Source organism: Aulostomus chinensis, chromosome 2 (assembly GCF_037954235.1).
Source record: "Aulostomus chinensis isolate RoL2024-O1b breed Wild chromosome 2, RoL_Achi_v1.0, whole genome shotgun sequence".
Taxonomy (NCBI): domain Eukaryota; kingdom Metazoa; phylum Chordata; class Actinopteri; order Syngnathiformes; family Aulostomidae; genus Aulostomus; species Aulostomus chinensis.
This window is the reverse complement of record NC_141321.1, coordinates 18,507,816-18,533,676: the sequence shown is the minus strand read 5'-3', so window position 1 is coordinate 18,533,676 and position 25,861 is coordinate 18,507,816. Positions and strand designations below refer to the sequence as shown.

At 40.8% G+C, this 25,861-nt stretch overlaps 1 protein-coding gene across 6 annotated transcripts in view; it reads right to left on the bottom strand.

Moving 5' to 3' along the window:
- dagla (diacylglycerol lipase, alpha) overlaps positions 1-25,861 on the bottom strand; it is a 36,562-nt gene that overhangs the window by 6,109 nt on the left and 4,592 nt on the right. For 3 of the 6 annotated variants that reach the window (XM_086182402.1, XM_086182411.1, XM_086182429.1), the window contains exons 2-19: positions 15,377-15,478; positions 15,053-15,264; positions 14,771-14,872; positions 14,531-14,669; positions 14,301-14,388; positions 13,068-13,202; positions 12,888-12,965; positions 12,333-12,457; positions 11,843-11,993; positions 10,298-10,381; positions 9,375-9,452; positions 9,033-9,113; positions 8,748-8,890; positions 5,670-5,738; positions 5,520-5,592; positions 4,980-5,188; positions 3,424-3,550; positions 2,203-2,262 (exon numbers count right to left, since the gene is read on the bottom strand). In XM_086182402.1, coding sequence (XP_086038528.1) covers positions 2,203-2,262; positions 3,424-3,550; positions 4,980-5,188; positions 5,520-5,592; positions 5,670-5,738; positions 8,748-8,890; positions 9,033-9,113; positions 9,375-9,452; positions 10,298-10,381; positions 11,843-11,993; positions 12,333-12,457; positions 12,888-12,965; positions 13,068-13,202; positions 14,301-14,388; positions 14,531-14,669; positions 14,771-14,872; positions 15,053-15,264; positions 15,377-15,471 — 2,049 coding nt within the window. In that variant the 5' untranslated portion in view covers positions 15,472-15,478. The remainder of the gene's footprint in view (positions 1-2,202; positions 2,263-3,423; positions 3,551-4,979; positions 5,189-5,519; positions 5,593-5,669; positions 5,739-8,747; positions 8,891-9,032; positions 9,114-9,374; positions 9,453-10,297; positions 10,382-11,842; positions 11,994-12,332; positions 12,458-12,887; positions 12,966-13,067; positions 13,203-14,300; positions 14,389-14,530; positions 14,670-14,770; positions 14,873-15,052; positions 15,265-15,376; positions 15,479-25,861) is intronic. The other 3 variants (XM_086182419.1, XM_086182439.1, XM_086182447.1) reach the window with 1 other exon arrangement.

The window sequence follows — 25,861 nt, the reverse complement described above, 5'->3', positions numbered from 1 at the left end:
CTGCAATCCCTACAGACATCTTGGAATCAATAATTTATGAAAGCACATTATGACAGAGCATTATGAAACACATGCATGATGGATTTAATGCCTCTGTTTGAGTCTTCATAACATTATACAAAGAGGAAACATTCTTGGTTTTAGTACCCAGCAATTTCACAGCAGAGTAATCAAGTTGAGCATTCTACCCCAAATTCACAAATTAAGTTCCGGCTTTTCTCCATGTGCTGGTGATGAGTAATTGACAACTCCCTGGAGGGATTACGAGTGAGGAAAAGTTGAATACAGCCTTACAAAAAAAAAAAAGCTAAAAAAAAAAAAAAAAAAAAGACATCCCGAAAGAGAAGAGGTGCAGGAACTGAAAAGCCCTAAAAGGAGCAAGCCCAGACGGAAGAAAGAGCAGTTTAATGTGGAAGAAATTAGGTTACCATGGAAACCTTGTGAATACAAAGAAAACTTGTTACCTCGAGGCAAAGGGTTAGCAAGTTCATACAACAGCACTTGATCAAATGTACTGTAGCTGTGAGGGAAGCAGAGACTAGAATGGAGGGCTGAGGTTGGATGGTGCATCTTATTAATGAGATGGAAGGTTGGTTGGGACATGCAGTCATTCACACTGGCATTTTGTGATATATTCTAGACGTTATAAGTGGTTACATTTACCGCATTATCATGTTGCGTCCACACTCACTGCCTGAACTTGCTTTGTCTGCTTTTCAAATGGCAATCTCCCTGTTTGCTCCCTGGAATGCCTTCATGTCTTTCTGTCAACTTGCTCGGACTTGTTGCATCCAGGTTTCTCTGTGCATGATGGCAAGAGACAAAGTTCTGGATCCTTTTAGAGGATAAATAGGAGAGGGCATTCCCACTGAGTTTGAGTTGTAGTATGAGACTATGAAAGGTTTTTGGGGACTTCAGTAAAAAGTTCTTTGTGCTGCTCTGTAAATATCAGCATGCATATTTATCAGTCTGGCCATTTAATCACAGTATTAAGGGTAATACAACAAATAGGCTACATTTGCATAAAGCCTTCTCCACCTACATGGCGCTCACACTGCTTTCAACTGTATACAAAACGGGAAAAAAGATCTCTGACAGAAAAATGCAATTTAACAGTCATTGAATTTAGAACTCCAATTTGTAAACTGTTTGCAGTATGATGTCACAAATATGGCAGTGTTCAGTGACAAGTTAAGCAGAATCCATTTTTTATCTTTTTTTTTCTTGGTGTTAAACTTGCTGTAGCAACTTTTTACGCAGTCATTTCTGATTTCAGTCTTCATTCGGTCAAATGTGATTGTGTCTGAAGCTCATCTCTTCTCTTTTTGAAAAATGTGCATGTCACTCCACACATCACGCAACACTTAAACAATAAAGCTGCAGGTGCTCAGAAGTTTCTTATTGCAGATGCACATGAGCACATCTTCTGTCATGCATTGGAATGCAGGTTAAGGGTGCTTTTCATTCACACAAACACACACACACTGTGATGGCTGCCATGCAACCTGCCCATCAGGAGAACTTAGGGGTTTAGTATCACGCTCAAGGACACTTGGGCAGAGTGTCTTGAATCAGCAATTACTAGCGATTCCTAGTCAGCAGTTGTTGTCAATGACTGAACCTTGAAAAAGTGAGACTATTCTTAATGGCTTGTGCGCAGAGGCTGCTAAAAGAATAATACTTGAGTTTAGTCTGTGTTAAAGAATCAGATGAACCCTTTGGTCAACTACAGATCTCATTGATTTGTAATGAGCTATGAGATGTTACTATACTAATAGGACAATCCTCCATCCGAATACAGCTGGACTTGTCAGGTAAGATTTCAGAAGGAGGAGCAGGAATCCCATCGATCTGAAGGGGAGAGTTGGGTGCGTCTGTCTGTGTTTGTGATGGAATGCATGAATCATCTTGACTTGCTGACTGAGGGTCTGAAGGATTGTTAGAAAGAGGAGGGACTGACACCAAGCATTGCTGTGAGGCAGAAGCACAGTCTGAAGGGGGAGGAGGAGGAGGAGAAAGCGAATCAGCATCTGAAAAAGAAGAAGAAGCGATGGTGGTTAGAGGAACAGAAAGTGGCTCTGCCTCAAAGAGGGAGTCGGTGCAAGACGGGTTGGTAGGAGAGGCGCTTTCAGAGAGAGGAGGATTAGAGTTCAGCTCTGTTTTTGAGGTTATAAACAGGGTGCTGCCGGTGGGCTGACTGACTTCAAGTTCCTCTGCTTCCAAGTTTTCCTGCTCAGACAGGTGACAAAATGGTTCCAGCACCTGCAGAAACACCAGACGTATCATAGGAGGCACACACACCACAGTACTATACATCAGAGGGACACAGGGTCGACCCTTGAAAGCAAATAGAGTTTCATGACACACTTACAACTTGAACTCTGCAGCCATGAGAAAGTTCTCAAAATGGATCCACCGCATGCAAGCATACACATAAAAACCCTGTTAAGAGACGGCTGGTAACAGTGAGTCACACACTCATAAAAACCAGAGAACACCATGACACCAAGCAGCAGAGAACAGTTCCCATGCTTCGCTACTGGAGTGATGTGAGGAAAATGCAATGGCAGGCAAGTTGCAGGTTAAAGATAAATAGTGCATAAACAGAAATATGAGTGACCTTTGAGGGCAAACCACTGAATTTGATAAGGGTTTCTTTGCTAAAATTAGGCTTTACTTTACAATGAAACATGTATAAAATTACTCTTAACATACTGGATTACTCTCTTTGTCACTGCTGTGAAGAGAAATCTTCGAATAACTAATTCATGACAGTATGAGTAACCATGTAACCAACCAAAGTTTTACATAAAAATTCAAACGTGTTTTTCATTTGACTTTCTTAAACTTCAATTCAATTCATTCAAACCGTGGGAATCTGTGGCTCTACTGTACATGTTGGCATGGGTGCATTTTCAATTTTCCACATTGCTGAAGTCATCTATGTCTGAAGATGATGCCATTCCAGTGGTTGCGAAGCTCACTGGACTGGATGATGTTAGAACCTGAACCCGACAGCGTTTAGTATTCAGATGCAACTACCATTTTGCTGCGGGACAGCAGTATGGCATTCAGATCATTGTTGATGATGTAAAGAAATGTCTAATTAGGGAGATTTGACCTAATGCACTACTAGTGAGAAGGACCTGCATAAAATGACTCATCTCCATTGTGACTGACAGGCTAATTTGAAACTATGATAGCATCTAACAGTATAATATCCCTTGTTCTGCTTGTCAATTTAAAACAGTGGTATTGCCCTTTATGAATAATGCCTCAGATTTTGTGTAATAGTTATGAGGTTATTCCCAAATACTCTTCATCCAAACATGTATTCGCCCAGGAAAAAAGATTTGCAGGACGTGTCAGCAGCACACTAGAGAAGAAAACACACCCATCTACATGCACAGAGTTCAAACAGACCTTGTTGAGGCCCTCCATCACCATGTGGGGCATGTGCTCATTGAGCATGGCAGGTGATATGATGACCTCATTGAAGGCCTTGTTGTCCCCCCACAGAGCAGAGTAGGTGGGCTCTTCCTGGCCGCAGCTACAGAGGAAGGGGAGGGAGAGAGAAAGCAATCAATCAAAGGGGAATACAAGTAACACACACAGGTGAGTCCATTGTCAAGAGGTGAGTCCAGTTGCCTACATTGATTATTTTTGAGAATCACGTTGATATAATAATAACCTGCTTACGTATTTACAGACATTAATCAAGGTGATAGGACCACAGAGTGATTTCTGATAAACTGGACATCCATTCATCCTTTTTCTATACCGCTTATCTGTTGGGGGGGACGACAACGACGACTGGAGTCTATCCCAGCTGACATAGGGTGAGAGGTGGCGTTCAACCTGGACGGGTTGCCAGTCTGTCCCAGGGCCATCAGGAGTAATTAGGGGTTCAATGTAAACTAGACAGTAAATCCTTTTTGAAAAAAATGGTAAATACATACGAACAGAGGCAAAAACCCTTGGGTACTGCAAATGTTGCAGGAGTTTACGCCAGAATTGATTTTCATGATTTCTATAGAAAATCTGATAAAACAAACAAACAAATAATAAAGCTGTTAGTTTTGTGAGTGTTTTTATGCAAATGAACTACACAGAGGTAGAGCACTACTTTCTAGAGTATAACCAGATAACTGTGTATGTTACCATCATTTGTTCACTTTCAACAACATATCAAGGATCAATTAATCAAAACTGTCATTTAGGAAAGTCAGTAGAGTCACTCAACTGCTAAACCACTTCTTTGGGGTTTTAAGCTGCCACCTGTTAGTTTAAAGGTGCTGGGCAGTGAACGGAGTTCAGGTAAGACTGTTGCATCTTCACTGATTTACTTTGTGGTTTCAAGGCAGAGCAGCCATGCCATCACAAGCTACCAAACCTCTTTATAGAGATGTAGATTGCCTCGTTTAATATATCCCCATATTATAAAGTGCCACAGTGATAACATGCTTTTTTAAGGCTGATCCGAAAGTTTGCAGCCCCATTGCTTTCAAAAACCCCATGAGATTTTATCATGGATTTTTGTAGAAAATAAACTCTTCCTTTGATTTTGAGGTGACAATGCTAACTTATTTAAGAGTTTTAGGAATTATTTCTGTGCCACTCTTCACCAAATAGGTAAGAGGCAAGACTGGAAATGTAGATTGTCAAATAAAGTGACATGAGAAAGCACAGCTGAGACACGGTGTTAACCCACACTGTCACGAGAATTGAGTGTACAGTATACCTTTTTCCACAGGGCTCCCAGTTCTTTATAGCACAGGTGTGAAAACTAATAAAAATATAGGCGGTAACAGTGTCCACGCATCAGTTATACAACCGCTTGAGTTGGAGCTGTATGGTGAATTTCATGACCAAGTGCTTTATATATAGAAAAGCTTAATATCCCAAAAGCAGTGAGTGTTCTCGTTTCTGACACACAATGTAGAGCTCCCCACAGCCGGCTCTGAGAGGATCTTTCTCACCATGTCTCTGGAGGATGGTTGTGTACCACATGGATGATTCTGCCAGGGGGGTAGAGGGGGGTGGAGGCTGAGAGTGCAATGCTGAGGTCACTAGGGTGGAGCCATAGACGACTGCTGGGGGGTGCTGCCTGCTGAGACTGAGGATCGTCATCCTCAAGTGGAAGCTCTGATTTTGGGATGCATTTGGTGCCTCCCGCAATGATCCTCCACTGTTGAAAAAAGTTTGTTTTTCTTAACTAATTTTAACTTAATTTTTTAATCTCAGTTCAATGTTTGTTTTTTTTCTGTATCACTTTTTTATGCATATTCAATTGTTGAATAGCTAAATAAGTCTGAAGGAGAGGGATATTAATATTTGAATAGTGAACATGTGCTTTTTATTAATTTATCATGAAACAAACATTGCATAAAGCATTCCCTATAATTACGTAAAAAGGTGCAGGTTACCAATGGAGAAGATTTTTTTAATGTATTAATAGTACAAATGCTCCCTAGATGAGGCTTCTGACTCATCCACTACAGCAGGAAGTGTTCAATCACCTTTGGCTTGTTACTTTTCTGCAGGACTTCCAGAAGGTGGCGTCGGAAACCCTCCAGCTGTGACAGGCCAAGCCTATGGGAGAGCAGCAGTGCATATGTTTGTAGTGCTGAAGCCATGATGAGAATTACCAGATATAGTAAAGGCGCTACCTTGGCACCAGGTCTTTTCCTAAAACCACAGACGTGACAAACTCTTTGGAGTACTCCATGGCATCCTCACTGGGGAAGTAAAAGACGGAAACATTAAATCACACAATATGAAGGAAAAAGGTTGAATGGGGGAAATAGGCTCATATTCTAACCTCAAAACAAATATTTACTTTAATCCAAGGATCTTCAACACAATGAAGAGCTGTCTGAGGCCAGTGAGAGTACTTTACATCAGGAAAGCAGGAGGAAATGAGGAAACCCAGCCCCTCAGAGCCCTCCCTTCCCATTTGCTCGTGTGTTACTCACTACATACCAGCAGCTTTATTTCAACACGTTTTGCATGTGTGCAGACAGTCATGAACAAAATGTCACATGGCATCTCACAGAAAAGGACATAAAGCCCAAATTTTTTGTACATCACAATGTGGCAGCAAACAGCGCAGGTGTTGTTGCTGGTCTCCCACTGCCTCAGTTGTTATTTTCTCACCCCAGGCTGATGTTGTTTATATGGTAAATGTTCTTGCAACCATGGGTGTGGTGGTCAGGTCACTGCTGGTGCATTCCTGTCTTGATGCGGCACATTTTTTGCTTCACTGACCAATTACAACAGGTCTAAACTTGATGGAGACGATGACAAGACTTGCTTGTAATCAGTAATTATACAGGAAGTCATTTCGTTTCTTGAATTAAAATTATATTGTCTTCATACGCAAAGCCCCTTTATGTTATTGAGCGTTACTATCTTGCAGGTGAGCAACATATTCTGAGACCAGCCACCTGATGCAACAACAGGTTTTGCATAATAAGGACATTTCTACACACACCGGCAGAAACCACTGAGCGAACCATCAGAGCTTGTCATCTTCACTTGACTGCAATTCATCCCTGTAAGTAGTTGATACAAGACTGGACTAACTTTCTTCAGGCTATAGTCAACAACCAGATAGACTCTACATCACAGGTGTCAAACTGGTCCAGTAAAGGGCCGGTGTGGCTGCAGGTTTTCATTCCAACCGACCAAAAGCAACACCTGATTCAACTTAAATCAATCAAGCTGTGTCCACACAGCTCATTTGTTGGATCAGGTGTTGCTTTTGCTTGGTTGGATTGAAAACCTGCAGCCACACCGGCCCTTTACTGGATCAGTTTGACACCCCTGCTCTACATGAAGGAGATGTATCACATTGTGTGAAGCAATTGATGCTCACCAGCACACCAGATACTGGCCCTTTTCCTCTAAAAAAAAACATTTCTGTAGCCCAGTGGATAATGACCATAATGCATTTCCTGTTAAAATTACTTTACTTCATTCAAAATGAAATTGAACATTTTTTGAAAGTTAGATTGTGACCAGTCCAAGGTGTACTTATTCGAAAATCCTGCTGCTTAAACAGAATGCTGATAGACCACACCTCTCAGGTGGAGAGGAGTCTTTTGTTTTAGAGAAGTTGGACATCTTTTACTTGAACTCATGAAAAAGAATACAGGCAAAAACAAAAGTGGGTTTTTGTGTGTTTCAATTTAGGTAAAGTATATGTGGAGTACGCAGATACACATGTCAGTCAACAGTCTTGGAGCTTCTTGATAGAGACTTTAAAACCTCTGAAATCTGCTGCAGAGTGAAAGAAAAGATGTTCCTTCCTTACGTGTTTCGATGACGTGGTGGCAAGTGCTTTTAAATGCATTTCTCCAAAACATCCCACTGCCATTCAATTATGTTGAGATCTACGGCCAAAGCATGATTCACACAAATGTCTCAGTTTTTCAGTGACCCCTAGGAACCTCCCCTGGACCATCACACACATTTACCCTGATCATCTGCCTTGTATGTACATCTTTCAATCAAAGTCTGACAAATTATCTGAACTGGACTTCAGTGAGGAAACAAGAGTGAACAGCAGCATTTACTGATCCCTCTCTCCAGGCTCCTCTCCAGCATGATTGAATAGCAAACACAGTTAGCACTGCAGCCAGCTGTATGTGAGGCTGTTTGATAATGTTCCAGGGTACACAGACAAAATGCTAATGAACTCTGAACCACTGGACCAATAATAAAATATATTGTTAAAAAAACAAAAACAAAACAACAACAGGCAAATACAAGCGTAGCCCAAAGATGGCTGCTCCATGTTTCACACATATTTTCAAGTCCCCTCTACATGGTACCCTGTATTGTTAAAAACCTTTCTGCAATTTGTAAATCCATTCTTTATGGCACTTAATGATATGATCCTTTAAAACAAAAGCAATAAATCAGCAAGCTCACTTCTAACAGGTCTGCCCAGCTTTGGTTTAGGATTCTAAATTCTTACATGGAGATTCTTACAAGACGATACCGCTACAATAGAGTGATGATGCTTCTGCAACAGTTGCTGTATCTTCTCCTTTCTGACAACTCATCCAGGGAATATTTTATGGAGGTGATCAAATACACACACACTGTGCCATAAAAATGCACTGAATTGCCACCCTGTTGTGATAAACTTTGGAAATAGCATTTCATACATCTTATAAAAGGCGCTGATATAACCATGGGTCCTATTGGCTTTTTCAGAGCACTTTGGGATTTCATTTAGTTTTCAGTAATTAACAATTACCATAACTTACTACACTGTGCAGAGATTCTCTCAACATGCATACCATAGCCATTAAACCACATACAGGGGAGTTATCATAAACTATGAGTAACATCCTAATCCTGAACACCTTTTAATACCCATCAAAAATTCGTATAACCCGGCTGGAACCCTGATGAACGTTTATACTAAAAGCTTAAGCAGCAGTGATGTGTTTGGATTGTTTGCTGCCAACCCAGGTTTTGTATGGACAGCTGTGATCTGGTTTTAACCTGTGACAGCAGTTCGGTATCAAATACTCACACATGGATTAAATGGGCAACAATTTGGCAGCAAACAAGGATTTCAAGTGTGAAAAAAAGGCACACAGGTTTTTAGTAAGTCCCGGCACAATCTCCTCAAATAAGAGTGACGTCTCCTCTTACATAAGACCTCTGAATATGAACTGCCTTCTCTTGTAAACTCTCTGGTAAATCCTGTAAACACATATAGATTTACTCACCTAAGAAGGCCACCGGGTGGGGAGTAAGAGTAGCAGAGGAGTGTGGGGTACTGAGGTCTCAGTAGGAAGGAGAGGATAGCAGCAGTGCCTGCACCGAGAGAATGCCCGACTATCACCAGCCCATAGTGCATGGTCCCCTTGTTCTAGGAGAGACAGCTTTGGTCACTGCACTTGCACGCTTTTGTTTCACTAACTGCAACACTCTCGCATTCTCATTTCTATTTATTACAATGATTAACAGAGGAAATATCAGTCACTCTGGATAAGGTGTATTGACTTATGTACCAGGTCTCTTCCAAAGGCTTGTGACAAGATCATTTCCTGCTCCAGTTTCTTCTTGATATATTCTGCTGAGTAAACCATCCCCTGAGAGAAGAGAGAAAGATAGAAGGATTCAGTGGAGGGTAAGACAGCAAGAGTGAAATATGGACAAGAACTCTGCCTTATTAATCTCTCGTTTAAATATTCACAGTAATTATTCTACTATGAACGATTCAAAAGACCTTTCGGGGATTGGAGCTTTGAAACTGAACTATAGAGATACAAGAGACTTGCAGGAGTGCCATCTCGAAAGAGACTTGATTTATAGCGTATATAGGTGAGTGGTTTCAAGCTATTATCTCCGACCTTGTGACCAAGCCAGTTCCCATGCTGCTCCTCCACCGGTAAACGCTCAGAATCCCCTGTCAGATCAGTCAAGGCATCCTGATACACACATGATAAAAGAGTAACAAGTTAATAGATATTTAGAGTTTAGAAAATGAACTAAAAAGAAGAAAAGGCCTTCATAGTCTCAACTGCACGTTTCACAGTCGATAAGAAAGCTCTCTCATCTATCCTATCCATAATGCAGGAGGCATAAAATGACATTATTAGATAAATAACCACAAAACAAATGCACATTAATAATTAATTGGATAAACCAAAACTACAGGATGGAAAAACATTCTAATGCAGTTTAATGCTACACATTAAAATCTGTTTATTTTCAGGGTTACGTAGGCCTGGACTAGGGAGAAAGACTAAACAACAAAGTAGGGCTGGGTCATTCTGGATAGTAGGAATTGCAGGTTACAGTGTTTTTAGGATCTTGAGCCATACAAGATAGATTACATTTGCTGAATTGACCCTGTGCTCTAGAAGCTTTCATTCATGCTGTAGCCATATTAGAAGTTTGGATATCCACTCCAGGGAAGGAGAAGCTGGATGATGTTTGTTCAGAGTTTTTTTGGAGAGCATCTGCTAAACTGAAACGTGCCTGTGATTCGACGTGATATAAGGTCATGATTCGTCTCTTAACTCTTGGTTTAATCCAAGTCTACTAAAGTTGTTGTTATGTAAAAATGGATAGGACATTTATTTCTGAGAGTGGACAGTCATGTTTCAGCCCTATGCGTGCATGGTGTAGGAGTTTCAGTATTAAATGATGAGAACTTCACAGCTCTGGAGGTGTCGGTGTTACTAGGTGTTGAGGGAAGCGAGGTCAACTCGTGTTTGAGAGAGGTGAGAAAATGTATCTGTGAAAACAAGACAAGAAAGCTGAAATTCACCTTTGGGGATAAGGTTCCTCTGATACTGATGACCACTTTTCTTTTTTCATGATCCACTGCCACAAAAAATGGAGTCTCGTAAACCTGAATGTGTTGATGGGAGACAATGAAAGATGGTGCGAAAGTCAGGGAATCAAGATGAGGGTAAAATAAAAAGAAGTCACGTCTGCCTGCATCACATGAAGTTGTGTGTGCATCCAAGCGAACAGAGCCTCGTCATCGAACAAATCCCCACTTGTCATGGAGGTTGATGCAATTTGTCTAAAAAAACATATGATCAGATGCTTAAAAAATCTTTACTCAGCAAATAAACATTACATCAACTTTAGTCTCAGATGAAACCAAAGCAGGCAGTTAGATTGATTTCAGCAATAACTTGAATTTCTGGTGTAGGACGTGTTAGAAAATTAAAATAGATATTCAATTCAACTAATCATGGTGGAGAAATGCCACCACTTCCATGGGCTGAATGGGTCCCTTTAGATCAGAGTAACACCCTTCCCCCAAAAGTTCAAGATTCAAGAACAACTTTATTGTCCATCAATGCAGGCAGTGATAGAAATTTGTCTTTCACTGGGCGCAAGCTGAACCACGTAAGAATACCACATGGCAGCACACAGTGATACTGTGGCTTAGCTCCCAAAAAGGGCACTGTCTCTTCAGTTGTCTGGTACTGGCTCTGTTTGGGTCGGATGTCTGCAGTGGGCAGTGAAAGGCTACTGCACAATGAATTGCTCCAGAATTTTAAACAGAGGCAAACAGCCAAATGAGAGAATGTGTCACACTGTGAGTAGCATAAGAAGGTGTCAACCTCTAACCTGACACGTCAGATGGTTTGTTTCTTAGAACCATCAGAGAAGTCGCCCGTAGAAATACTTTGAAAAAGGGCAGACACCTTCAATAATGACTTGGCAGGCGATTAGATGAGACCTTTGTCTATCATGAACAAACTTTAGCCAATCCCAAGTCCTGATATAAGTGAAGCTACCACAGCATCTACGCTAACCTCTTCAGGAGCTGACGCTGTTGTCACACTTAAACCCTGCCCTTATTTCCTAAAAGAACACTGATTGGACTGACCTATGGTGGTTTCTTATAAGATTATAAGATATTGCCCCAACCTACAAGACACCACGACTTCATCATGTGTTTAGAACAACAAAGCAACCAGAAGTCAACCAAGTGGACAGTTTTCATCTGTGCATCAAGATTCTGGCCATGATAGCTACAAAACACCTGAGCAACAACACCAACTGTGAACACAATGGACTCACTGCAGAGGATGCAGACACGCTGTTACTCCACTCCTCCCATCTCAGCAACTAAACTGGTGAGTTAAGTGTTATATATAAACCGATACAAAACTACAAGGTACAGTACTTAGGGGCTGTACGTAAAGAATAGAACAATATATCACCATAACTATTCAGAATTACCACATTAACTTATCCTAACACTGCTACACAACACTAATCCTTTCTTTGACTCAACAAGTAAATCATGAATCCTTCTGACTGCTCATTATCCGGTCGTCGGATTACTCACAGCATCGTGGCAGGAAGTGTAGACAATGTGAACCTGCTTGAGGTCCCTGTCCAGGAAGTGTCTGCGTATTGCGAGCACATTACAGCCACAACAGTTGTCCTCCTCTACGGTTACTGACTGAGACAATCGAGAACCAGACACTGATGTGCAGCTGGGGGTAGAGAAAGAGGAAGAAAAGTTTTAAGAAAACTGGAGACACAGAGTAGGTGGGGCAGACCCAAAAGGAAAGACCTATTATAGATGTACAACAGAGCATCCCGCTGCAGGCGATCTGGGTGAGAGTATGTGATTAGTTGGATGCTGCTTGTCAGTGAGTGGGTCTAAGAAGAGTGGTATTGTCTCAGTGGATTGCCACTTGGCAAGTGTTGACGCATCAAAATGTTATTTGAGATTCGAGAGTGAGAAACACACACACACACACACACACACACACACACGCACCAAATGGATCAAGAAGAGTGCAGGTTTATGTTTTTGTGAGAGTACTTACGGGCAGGAGCTGACGAGGCGGCACAACCCACAAGCGGGCTTCCTCATTAGATACATAGGCCAACCATATGCAGCCAGGGCAAAGAGCATGTAGTAACACACATCTTTGTACATGTTCATCTCAGTCTGGGACAGGAAAAAGGCAGACAGATGGACACACATGCACAAATCCGAAAAAAACAAAGGAAGAGAGTAACAACATATTCAGGAATCCTGAGATATGGAATGTCAAATATAATTTCAGATGAATACACAAAAGTATAATAATTATAATAATAATAGTAAGTTCCAAAGAGCAAATTGAGCAAGGCAGGAAGTCTGACACAAAACTGGCATATCAAATATCATCCAGTTGATTTTTGAAATAAAACAACCTGCCAGCCTCTGGACGTCTCATCGCAATATCAACAACATAAACAGTGGAAAATGGCTAGAAATCCACTAGTCAGAGGATTTTCAAGAATGAGTGAGTCTGCAGGTTGTACTTTTCACTGATTGCTTACTTACTCACAATTTATTCTTGTTTTACCAGTTTATCACACAGAAAGAGACTCACCGAGTTCTTAAGGTCCAGGTATCTAGTGTTGCGAGTGACAGGCATTCCAGAGAGGAAGGCTAAAATATCATTGTTAGCCTTTAGATGACAGAAGAGAACAGCCAAGTTATTTCAAGTACCAAGCAGAAGCATCCGCAAAACAAGCAAGATAACATGAACACACATTAAAGAAAGTGATACCTGGTCCAGTATAGAAGATCTTTTAGATCTTTGTCTCTGACGCAGAAGTACCAGGCCAGCAATGATATCACTAGGCACAATGTCCAGGTCTCTAAAGAACTCTGCAAAAAGGCTGGCCACTTCTGAATATGCATCCTGGAGAGGACAGCATATATTACAACATGATGTTGGCAGTCATAATGACAAATTACATCTACCTATCATCTTTGAAATAGTGAGTTTCATTACGACGACAGACAAGGCATTCGCAAGTATATTTTGCATTTCCTGGTTTCTGACCTTACGACCTTTGACATCAAAGGTGAATCAGGCCGAGCTACCAGTCAAGTGACAAATCAAAACCTGCCTCGCACCACTGTATGACTCGGGCTGTCACCAGGGCTACACGTGAGGGAAGATTTCATTCTCGTTTCAAAAATTCCGTGTTTGAGATGAACAACATTTTGCACACAACATCCACCACATCAAATTTTCACTAAATACATAAGATGTATTTAGTGAAAATTTGCAGTTGCTGTTAACAACTGTTTGTACAATAAAATATATGAATGTACTATGGGCTACATTGTTGAAAAATCAGAACTATTTAAACTAAATGGTACATCTGAAGAAACAGCGAATTTGTTTTTGTCTTGACTTGTCGATTAAGTCAAAATTGCGTGTGTGTGTGTGGGGGGGTTCATTGGTTTTAAAGTTTTTAAAAAAAGACTTGGTTTGGTGCAGAGTCTTCCAAAAAAAAAAAAAAAAAAAATCACACATGTAATTTCACTGTTCTTATTCTAAATTATTAACAATGACAAATGAATTCTTTCCAATATTGCAAATTATATTGCAATTGTAGTATGAGTAAAAACACAACCATTCAGCTGTAATCAGGACTAACAGAGTACAATCGCAGTTGAGGATGTTGAGAGTATGAATGGACCTTCAGTCTGTGCAAAGTTGTGTTTATTTTCATGCAGGGGAAGGCAGATTTCCTTTGAGGAAGAATAATAACTCTGGCAGAGCTAACTGGCCCCTACTAAAATAAAAATTCCTTTTAAATGCTTACAGATAGATAGACAGATAGATGGATTATGTAATTTGAAATGCTCCTGAGTAACGAGCTTTGCGTCACAGTCCTGACTCAACCTGGCTCGTTTTAACGATTGGCTCTCCAACATTACTTCTGACATATTTGTGGTTTCATTTCCCTTTCACCACAGAGAGTTTGAAGTGTATGTCGTGACTCACTGATTGTGTATCCTGCGCTCTTGTGCAGCACATGAAGAATTTAAGCCTCCTGCTCCAGCTACTGGCTTGGCCTTCTTCAAGCCTGTGTCTAATGAGAGAAAAAAATAATCTCAACTGAAATGATGTAGAAAAGGTACACAGGTGATAATGCATACCTGGATATTGTGTTTTTGTTGGGTGTTGTGTCCGGACTAAGAGAGACAATTGAGAATCTAAGGGCCTGTCAATACCTGAGTGTGTATGTAGTGAGGTTGCGCTGACGACGGCGAGTGGCTTTCAGTTTGACAAATGTCCGACCCGTAGGATCAAAGGTACACATGAGAGTAATGCAGACGCTGAATATCACTAGCCAGTTGCATGCAACGATCCCTGCAGAAAATATTTCAAAAATTATTCACGTTCAAGCACAACAAATCCTGTTAAACTAAAAATTGCCATGACTATTCTCTTTAATGCCACGCTTGACTCACCTAAAGCCAGGTTTTTGGCAGTGACATCAGAGCATGGCTGGTAATACTGAACAAGCCAGGCAATTCCCACCACAGCATACACAAGCTCGACCAGGAGAATAGCTGGCGAGAGAAAGAGGAGGAGAGCGGGAGTGAGTAGAATAATAATCAATATCCGCTTAATCAATGGAAACTGTGTTCAGATCTTATCTTGGAACCACAACTAATCCATACAACCACCTCTTCATATCCTCACAAGTATCAAAAGGAGATCCTGCATGAAAGGGAGACTGTGTGTCTTACCTAGCCGTATATAGAGGACATACTGCACAGCTTCCCTGGGCTGTGTGTACAGAATGCTGCCTCTCATGCTCAGCCACATGATGGCACTCTCACAGATAAGGCAGCTGACCAGGATGCCCAGGTACCCTCGGCCATGGTCCACTAGTGTTATAGAACAGGACTGTTCTGAGGCATAGCCGAGGCCGAAGAGAACCACCGACAGTACCACCAACCTGTGTGTGATGTAATCCCAGTGATAATGACACAGCATACCCATATAAAAAAGAAATCATTTATCACAAACACACACAAGTAACTGCTATAATGTAAGAAACACTGACTCACCAGATGCAGTGCAATAGAAAAAGAAAGAGGGCGGGCAGCACCAGGTCATCACTGCCAACTGACCAGCGCCGCCGAAACATCACCATGCCAGGCATCACTGCCCTGTGGGAAGACCAAAAGAGATCATTTGCAACCTTGCACTATAGTCTCACACTAATAAGCACCACTTCCTCTACATGTATTGGGATGAGTTTGAAACATACTTAAAAAAAAGTGTGTTTTGCCTTTCAAGCACTCACAAATAGCCATTTTGAGCTCATTAAGATGTTTTTCACTTATTTGTGAATCCAGAATGCAGAAGAGGCCTGCCATGTATATTTAGCTTGAAGCGAATGGTGACTGACCACGAACAGAACTCTCCAAATATGTCTACAAATTGTCAAGGGCATCATCAGTAAAATCCACATCTCAATAATCCACTAAGACTTTCATTTGAGATAAAAAACAAACAAACAAGAACTCTTCCAGCTACATGTTTGTTACTGCAAATGCCAAACTGAAGGGATTATCAGTGGGTTGTTTACAGCCAAAAATCAAAGTGTTTGCATATTACTGAGATTACATCAGATGATACACTTGAGAGATCGTAAACAGACATATTTTGACAGTTTTGCTGTTGTTCAGTCACCATTAGCTAGGAGCTAAATATATGTGGCAGGTGCTTTCTGCATTCTGGAGTCACAAAGAAGTAGTACAGGAGGGAAAAATATCTTTGGGAGCTCAAGATACCTTTTTGAACAATATGTCACATACTGTGCACCAGCTTACATGGTGGAAAGAAACTAGTGTCACAAAAGTACCTGGAGCAAACAAAAATTCCAAACGTGCACAAAGCTCAGTATCAGCATGAGCAGGGCAATGATTTACTCTCAGTCTTAAGCTCTCTACATGGCAAAACTGGGAGATGGCTGCAGGAATCATGATGGACATCAGAGAGGAGAAGAGTGACAGTCTTGAACACAACACAATAGACAGGACTCAGTGTGTGAAAGGCTGTAGAGAAATGTGCTACAGATTGAACAAAAGATTGTGAGCCAAGCTTTGATATATGATGGTACATGCCGGTTATAGCCATGTGAAAGATTCTTTTACATCAGCAAGCACTGAGAGTTTACTTCAGTTGCCTCCGGGCTACACTGAAATGAACTGTGGAAGCCAGGATAAGAGGGAAATGATAGGAAGAGAAAATGACGCTGTTACAGACTAATACGACTAATTTACAGAGCTATGCTTCTGCATGTATGCTGAAAGTTAAAGGGCTGGTTTGAAAACAAAACGTGACGTTAATCAAACCTGATGACTATCAAACTCATCTATGTATTTCATTTATAGTCTAACAGTAGATAAAGCCATTCATTCTGTGTGATTTAAGACTTCTTACTGGTTGCTTTCCAACATTCCTTGCTTTTTCTGTATCATTTCAGAACACTTTTTACTTATTAAGATGTGGGCAGCACCCTCCTCGTTTTAATTACTAACATCATTGCAGTTGTTAAAGTCTCACTCTGCATCGTGCCTACAAAATTCATTAGGGATAGCTGTGTCATTGGCTGGTTTAAGTCACAAATGTAGGACTGCACAAAGAAGAGGAGGGTGGCATAGCTCAGAGGTAGCATGGTCATTTAGAAACTGAAGGGTCGCTGGTTCAATCCTCACTTCCCCTGGCAACCATGGTGAAGTATCCTTGAGCAAGATACTGAACCCCTAATTGCTCCTGATGGCCTTGTGATGGACTGACGACCCATCCAGGGTGAACCCCGCCTCTCACCCAGTGTCAGCTGGGATAGGCTCCACTCATCCCCCTTCCCCTGACCCTTGATGGATAAGTGGTAGAGAAAAAGGATGGATGGAGTTTATGAAGGATGCAGCAGGAATGCACTGATGTATATTTCACTGGGTTCAAATTGAGGCATTTAGGGGAAATCATAGAAGAAAAACAAGAACGGATTGCATTTGAACTGTAAATGGATCAAAAGATGTGCAATTATGAGTCTTATGGCCATGAGTCAGATCAGACCAAGACAGCCAAGAACTAATATCTGGTGGAGCAATTAAAATTTTTCATTTGGCATTCCTTTGTTAAAAGTTCAGAGTAAATTCACCTCTTTTTCCTGATAGTAAGTGTGGTTTTCCTGTTGCTGTTCCTGTTTACAGGAGTAAGAAATCCTGCACATTACCAAGAATAAAACGGTAGGCTAACAGCCAAGATTAACATACGGATCAGGAACATGCCAAGGCCGTAAGATTTTACCTCTCACCACATCATGTTAATCCTTATGTATTACAAGTATTCATCACTCTACAGCACATTATCCTTAACTGTAGAGGGTTTAAATGTTCTTAAACTGAGAAGGACACGTGGGAACACCAAGGACAGAAGCTTACTACTCTGGAGAAATGACTTGCACTGAGAAAATACTTCTCCTGAATTACAATTCAGCAAGAAAACAATTACATTAAAAGAGGAAGAAATCAAAAGAAACGAAAACCCATTCATTGAGGTATTTGTTGTACTACCACCTACACAGTCCGTAGTAGAGACGTCCCCCATCCGTCACAGTCCAAGAAGTTCCCTCCTTTTTCTGTGCAAATTCCATCACACCTCTCTGCTCCCCTTTTCTTCTTCCCAAAGCTGAACCGTGTGCAAGTCCACAGACACACTCCAGGCCACAGACTGCTTATTTAACCTGAGCACCTCTGCTGATTTGCTATCTGTCTGAAGGAGGATCAACAACCTTCTATATTCAGTAGGTTTGTGACTCACATTATTATTGCTTTGTTATGGCTAATGTCCATCCATTCTGTTTTTTTAAATTCTCACTAAGGAGGACTGCCATAGTAACATTCACTCACCTGTGATCATTTGACATACTTTCACAAAATAGGTTTGCCTGCTTGGTTCAGCTACTCCTGACTTTATGGGGTGTGTGTGTGTGTGTGTGTGTGTGTACTGTAATATGTACATAGTTGTAAATGCAGCAATGATTCTAAAGCTCATTTATTTGGATGAAATGACAGGTGGAACGGCAGCAGTTCGGGTTTTTCAATCCTCATCAGGCAGACACCCACTTGTCACCCAATTGTGGGATGCCTGCTTTAGCTGTGTGAAAACTGACTTTAAGCTGCAAAGTGCTTCTGGTATCTCCTTCCCTATGTCAGAAAATGCTCACCTTCCATCAGTGGCCAGACAAGAATGAATATAAAAGACTTATATTTGCTTAACAACACAAGAATTTATGCTTAAGAAATGCCTAGCAGTCTTAGGAAGCTTCATGAAAGTGGCACTGACAGGAAGGCTACTTGATAATAATTCATGTGTCAAGAATTCAACTGGATGAATCCAGTTTTTAAACCTCGTCATGCCCTACATGATGCAGCGTTCACCCCACTAGAGACCTCACTGACAGCAGCTGCCACACTCAAGATATCACTTATCAAGTTTCAAAGCTCACGAAGATGAGTTTTTTTCAATACTATAAAAGATAGATTCCTGAATACAAAAAAACTTGTCAAAACAACAACATATAATTACAAATTCATTTTATAGATTTTTTTTAATCAAACAATGAAGATCTTCTGCTTTGAGGTAATATGAGTGAAGGAAACAAGGACATGTGAATGTGTTCATCAACTTTTAGCTACTTGTTATACTATCTGGGTTGGAGAAACATTAAAGAGGACAGCATGAGCACAGAGGCATGCGCACTAAATCCCCACACAATCAGGCCAAAGAGCTCAAGCAGATCTTCCAGATGCAGATGGCATAGACGAGGCCGCCAGGGACACTTATCAGGGCTCCTCCGGGCCTGTTGTAACGATATGGTTTTAATACCCAGCGGAGACTCCAACAGTGGGAAAAAAAAATATTACGACATAATTATGACTTCAGTCAGATTAGACAATAATGGTGTGACCTTGCTGCAATGTAACATGTGGATCAGCTGTGTATGCAGCTATGTAGCATTAGTTAGATGCATTCATTCAGGCAAGCATGGATGGCTATTCCTGGCATGATAAGTGAAGTTTGTTGCATCGCACACAGCCTTGTTTTTAACTTTTGCCTTAAATGTTCTACAAAGATATTCTATCATTCAATATTCACGTTTTCACAACAAGACTCTGTCCAGGTGTGAAATCAAATCTAGAATCCATGACCGCTTAACCAACATTTAGGAACAATTTTGCACGTTTCTTATCGAGCTACAAGGCTGAATTTCATCAGCAGTCCCTGGACAGCTAAATCCATACAAGAATTATTGCAGCAAATGACAGCTCAGAGTGGGGTACAGAGAATACATACTGCATCATACAAAACTATAGTTAATAAATATTGCATCATGAAACAGTGAGATCACTTTCCATTTAGAAGCATTACATCATACAAAAAAAAAGGAGCTGAAGTACTCTATGTTTATTATTCTGTAGTAAATGGCGTCATGATTGGCCATGTTTCAGCCATGACTTCAGTTGTGTCTTGAGAATGTACAACACTGTTTCATCCCTCTGGGCATTATGTTCTAATACCTCGCCCCTTCGCTGAGAACGCTGGTCAGCCACACTCAGTGGAGTGGTGCTGCCTCCTTGTCTGCCTGATGTCGTCACAGCAAGGTGAAGCACAGCGTCAGTGGAAATTCAAAATTCAGAAGGTGATATTTACTGATGTGTCTCTGCGGTGGTGGGAGCATATCCACTCACAAGAACTTGCATTCGTCCATGTTTCAGTCACACAGGAACAATAATCAGGAAGTGAAATAACGCTTTTGTACATTAAACTCAAGTTTACAAAATTGATGTAATGATCAAAAACGCCAAAAGGTTGGGCCTTGGAGTTACACAATAGTGATAACAACTTGTTTCTCACTCATTCTTTTTCTATGACCTCCTTTTGATTTAATTCCATCCATCCATCCATTTTCCTGTTATCCTGCTTATCCTGATTAAGGGTCACGGGGGGGCTGGAGCCTATCCCAGCAGCTTTCAGGTGAGCAGCACAGTTCACCCTGGACAGGTCATCAGTCCATCACAGGGCCAACACATAGAGACAGACAACCATTCACACTCACAGTCACACCTACGGTCAATTTAGAGTATCAATCAGCCTCGTCCCCTCTTGATGTCTTTGGACTGTGGGAGGAAGCTGGAGTACCAGAGAGAACCCACACAGGAACAGGGAGAACATGCAGACTCGCACAGAAAGACCCTGTGCTGGAGCTGGGACTCGAACCCAGAAACTTGTTGCTGTACCACCGTGCCGCCCTGATATAATTCCATTTCTCAATAATATGCAACTATTATTTCCTTAACTAATGGATTCTACTTCCTTCTGTGCAATTATCATCTACTCACTTTGTCTCCTTAATCCATAAAATGTAATAATAATATTTCTTGAGGAATTCAAACTGATTGTCTGACCACGAGTGCAAAATAAAAAAAGGTATGTAATGACATAAAAGGAAAAAAAAACAGAATATATAATAAATGATAAACAAATATCTAATCTGTGTTAATTTAAACTATTTTTTTTCTTGCACTATGATCCATAAAACACTTCGTATAGTTTTTAGGCATTATTAAATCATAGTCTCTGGGCCATGCGGTAGCTTTTATTAATCAGACTGTGATTCTTGAACATAACCCTGACTACACCAGGTCATTCAGGTTGTATTTTCAGTTTTCTGGTTTTTACAGTAACGAAAAACATTTAGGTCGATTTCCAATCAATCACTGTCAAACTCTCAACACTCGATGATGTAGCACCAAAAAAATACAATAAAACTATCCAGATGAAACCAAGAACATACGTGACAAACCAAAGATTCTATTCAGCCGTGCCATTCACACCGCATCTCAGTATGGCCGATTTATCAAACGGGGGGGGGGGGGGGGGGGGGGGGCAATGACAAGCACAAATGTAGTTTGTTACTCTTGTAATGAGTTGTGTGTACAACTAATCAGAACTGACCTCTGATGACAGGCTCGTTTCATGGAGGACGACTGTGGTCATCAGTACATGTCTCAAGCCTGCAGCATCCTCTCTAATAGCATTTAGCTCTTCGAGGTCGTTCTCATCCTGGGAATTTCAGCTAATTGGTGGTTTTGTTGGCCTTCTTGGGTAGCAGATGCACTTAGACATTTAATAGCATGGTGAAATGTAAACAGATTTAATTGTATTTTATGTGTGTAAAAAGAAGGAACTGAGCATTTTGTTGATGAAAATCTTTTTTTTTTTTTAAATCAAGACATTACAAAATAGTTTGATTTTGAAAAAAAAAGTATCTATTTGAAATTTGTTTTTAACCAATATTGCGACGGTATAAGATTTACAATCTTACATGGAATGTCACTTTCCACATCATTACTCTCGTTTTCATTATGGAGACCTGTATCAATTAGATGCTCTTAAGTCTGTAGAAGGTGACGGGGCAGAACGCCTCTGTACCACCACAGTATTTAATCAAAGAAATGGTATTTTGACACACAATTAACAAATTATGCAAGACTAATATAAAGACTAAGACTCTTAAACTGCAATTTCCATTACTTTAATTAATTGTGCATCCCAAATGACGATTAGCATTTTTATATGTTGGTATTCAAATGCTGGTAGGTAGATATGAACATGGCTGGAGTTGAACCAATCACTTTAACATCACCAAATTACCCTTTTACATAAAGGGGCATTCTCTCAAACTGCCATGGCTAAATCACCTTACTAGATGTTTTTCATGATTTCAGACATACTAACCAGGCAGCATAACCTTCATAATCATCCTTTTAGGTTGTTTCTGATAACTGATGTTGTTGATCAACAGATGTACTGCATGAGTACCCGTAATTCTCATGACACCTTCATGATATCGCTGGTAGCTAAATGTGCACAGTTGGGAAACAGCATGTGCCAGATGGTAATTCCTTAAGCCTGATAAGAGAATCATCAATAAATTTCTTCATGTTATGACTGAGTTGATATTTCGACAGCAATGTGTGTTTAAGCTTCTTCAAAGCAGAGATCTTCCCATGCTTGAAGCTGCTTCCTAGCATCCATGTCACATTTGCTGAGTTTGTCAAGATCAAAAGTGAAATGTCTAAAAAAAAACAAAAAAACCCTGACCTTCAGGGCACCTCTACATTCACAACTCTAGATTCAGCTGCTGTCCTGACTTTCTCCATGCAGCATGAGCCGAAACTCCCAACTCTCTTCTGCAGCTAATGACTCCTTCTGTGTCCAAATGGCATGCGTTTTGTGCAAAGACAGACATATCCCTGCATGTGAGCGGTGCTTTTGTGCTCCAAACAGCGTACTACTGTGTGCCAGGGCCAGGCCCGTACCCACGTGATGTAACAACAATGATGTAACAACAATGACAGGGCTCCCTGTCCGTCATTATAGCTTTGTCTTTGACATGGACTCATTGAAACAAATAGGGCACAAACAGAGATATGCAGCACACCAACTGAATTGTTTTACTGAGAATGCACAGTTTTGAATGGCCGATGCATCTCCCACATGCGCCATAATCTATAGTGACACCAATATACAGCCAATAGGACTTCAAAATCGAACTGCTCCGTTTAGTCAGTACACACAAATCCCTACCAACACAACGGAAAGGTTAACATTCATCTGGCTTACTGCTAAAAGATACAAAGAACCTACAGCAAAAATGTCAATTTTAAGGTAGGCACCGTTCATTCAAGGAGATCACTTCAAAATCTGTACAAAAAGAAAAAGGAGTTCTGAGCGAAACGCTTTATATCCCTTCTTGCAGACAGCAGGTTGATCTGGTACAACTAGCAGCTGGTGTTTTACTATTCTCCTCCTCCATCTCTCCCATTAACAGCAGCAGCATCAAGCCAAGCTGCGGCACACACATTCTTCTCCTGTGTGACCTCTCGTGTATTACCACCGAAACCACCATCAGGAAGAAAATTTACTTTATCTCGTCATCTCCACACACACACACACACACACACACACACACACACACACACACACACACACACACACAAAACCCTACAAACTGGTTTAAAAACAAACAGGTGGGACATGGTTATCTAATAGGAGAATTGCAAGTGCCAAGTCTCACTGGTACTTATAAGTAATAGTTTCATCATTTTCATAAAAGACATTAGAGAACAATAGACGATGGGCGCACTTTCAATCAAGTATGATAAACAGATGTTTTATGTCAATGAAAAAAAGCACTACTTTTTTAAAATCTTCGACAGGAATTTAACCTTTTTTATCAAAACTGTATCACAATATTTCGTGGTTAAATTAAATGCTCTCTCTCACTCCCACATTAGAGAATCTTCAATCCCACTCAAACGGGATTGGAGCAAAGTTAAAAAACCATCCTCATGAGGTAGCAATTGAGAGACAACAGAGAGCTCCACCCACCCTACACACTTGCAACTTCTGAACACGAGCTAGCCAGAAACACCCCCCCCCCCCCAACTCATCAAAATATGTAAAGCGGTACTAGATTCTGGTTGTTTTTACATTTTAGTGTGGAAACGTGGAAATTCATATGAATGTCCAGTGCATTTCATTCAAGATTCAAGAGATCCATAAATTCGGCTTTACACCTCCATGTAGATTCAGTTTCTTTCTATCATCAACCATTAACACAGCAGCCACACAGCTGCTTCTGGAGGTCCCAGGTAAGTCATAACAATGACTGAACTTATTAACTTGAGTGTAGATCTGTTCTGGACCCACAACACTTGTGTACACATTAAGGTGCAGCTGCTAGCGGCTAACGCCACACTAACTGAAATTTCCATTTTGGAGCTTCTCTCATAAACATCCTGTACTGGTCCATGAAGAAGTCTTTAGAGTCGGTGCAAGCAGGCTGTAAAGGCTGAAGAGGGCTTGGCGTGTCCTGTGGTGTTGGATGTGATTCTGGATGGAAAGGCCAGAGTCCAAAGTGCTGTACAGTAACACCAAACTCACTTGACGGTGTAACAGCCCCAATCTCTCCATCTCCTTTGCCCTCATTTATACGTCCATCTGTTCTCGTCTCGCTCTTTTTCTGCCTGGGCCAGAGTTCAACTCTGTTCAGCTCAAGATCCTCCTCAGCATTTGTCACGTCTCTGGCTCTGCTCCTGCTGTTTCTAACAATCTCGTCTCTCCCTGTTCTGTCACACTACAGCAGTATTCTGTCCATCCTAAAGAAACTCACCCTCCGCTATTCTCAGCTTCACTCTTCCCATCCTGATGCTCTCTCCTTCTTCTCCCTCTACCCACACACTCATTCAGTATTCATATTTTAGAGGACATTTATGAGCATGAAACAAGAGTGTGTGTATCTGCACCATTTTCATTGCAGAGGGAACCTACATTTTCTCCTCTAGCCTTCCCCATCCCTCTGACTCTGTCTTATCTGGCTAATCCAGATTCTGGTTTTGGTTATGCGTTGCTTTTCTTTTTTTAGACTGAAAGCCATGTGCCACTCACTCCTACTCTCCCTCTGCCTCTTTCTCCATCTTTTTCTCCCACTGCCACCCACTCAATCCCTTTCACCTCGTCCCACTCCATTTTCTCTTACTTCAGTTGATGTGGTAGTATGTGCATGTGTGTTGTTGTGTATACATGGATGGGTTTTTTTTTGTGTTGAGTGGGTAACATACACACTCTGCCAACCTGTCTGTGGCTTCCCTACACAAACCATGTGCAGATCTGTTTGTCCTTATATCTCATCAGATGCTAAACATGTTGCCAAAGGCTTCACAGCAGTGTGTTGCATGCATTGAAATAGAAGTCCGCTTGACATTATTCCATGTCATTTATTTGAACGGTAATCTTATAATGGTTGTGCTTTAAGATCTGCGGCTTTTTGATTTTGCAACATATGCAAAGCTCGCAAGCAAACACCTGTCACACCTGTACACATAAACAACACCATGGGGCGCCTCCCTTTGAAGGTCCGAGTCCTACCAGTGAACACACAACTGCAGCAATTATAAGTCCGTTTTAAAGGAATCATCTGTCAGAAATAATGTGCTTTCTGAGAAACATTGTAAGAGAATTATAGAGTGCTTATGATTCTAACATTTTTTTCATGATGTTGAGGTGTTAACATTTCCACAAGTCACATTGATAGCTTTTCCAAAGTTGTAAAAATGTATGCATTTTGACAGCTTTTTAAAGTATTGATGCAACCATGAGTTGTAATTTCTGCACCTCAACATCATGGAAAAATACTCTTTTAAAATGTTTTAAATATAATGTCATTTGTTCTGGTGTCCAAACAAAATAAGCTTGTTCCCTCACACAAGGATCATATGATTAGTAGGTCAGGGTGTCTTTGTAGTACCATAATACTTCCTGTACTGTATGTCATGACATATTTGACAAACAAAAAATATTTCTGTGTCTACAAATTTTGCCATTTAACAATTTTAATATTTTTTTTTTAGCCAATGTGCAGCCAATAGAGCATCACATTATCTCAGTTTATATTGGTTATGTATATATTGAAA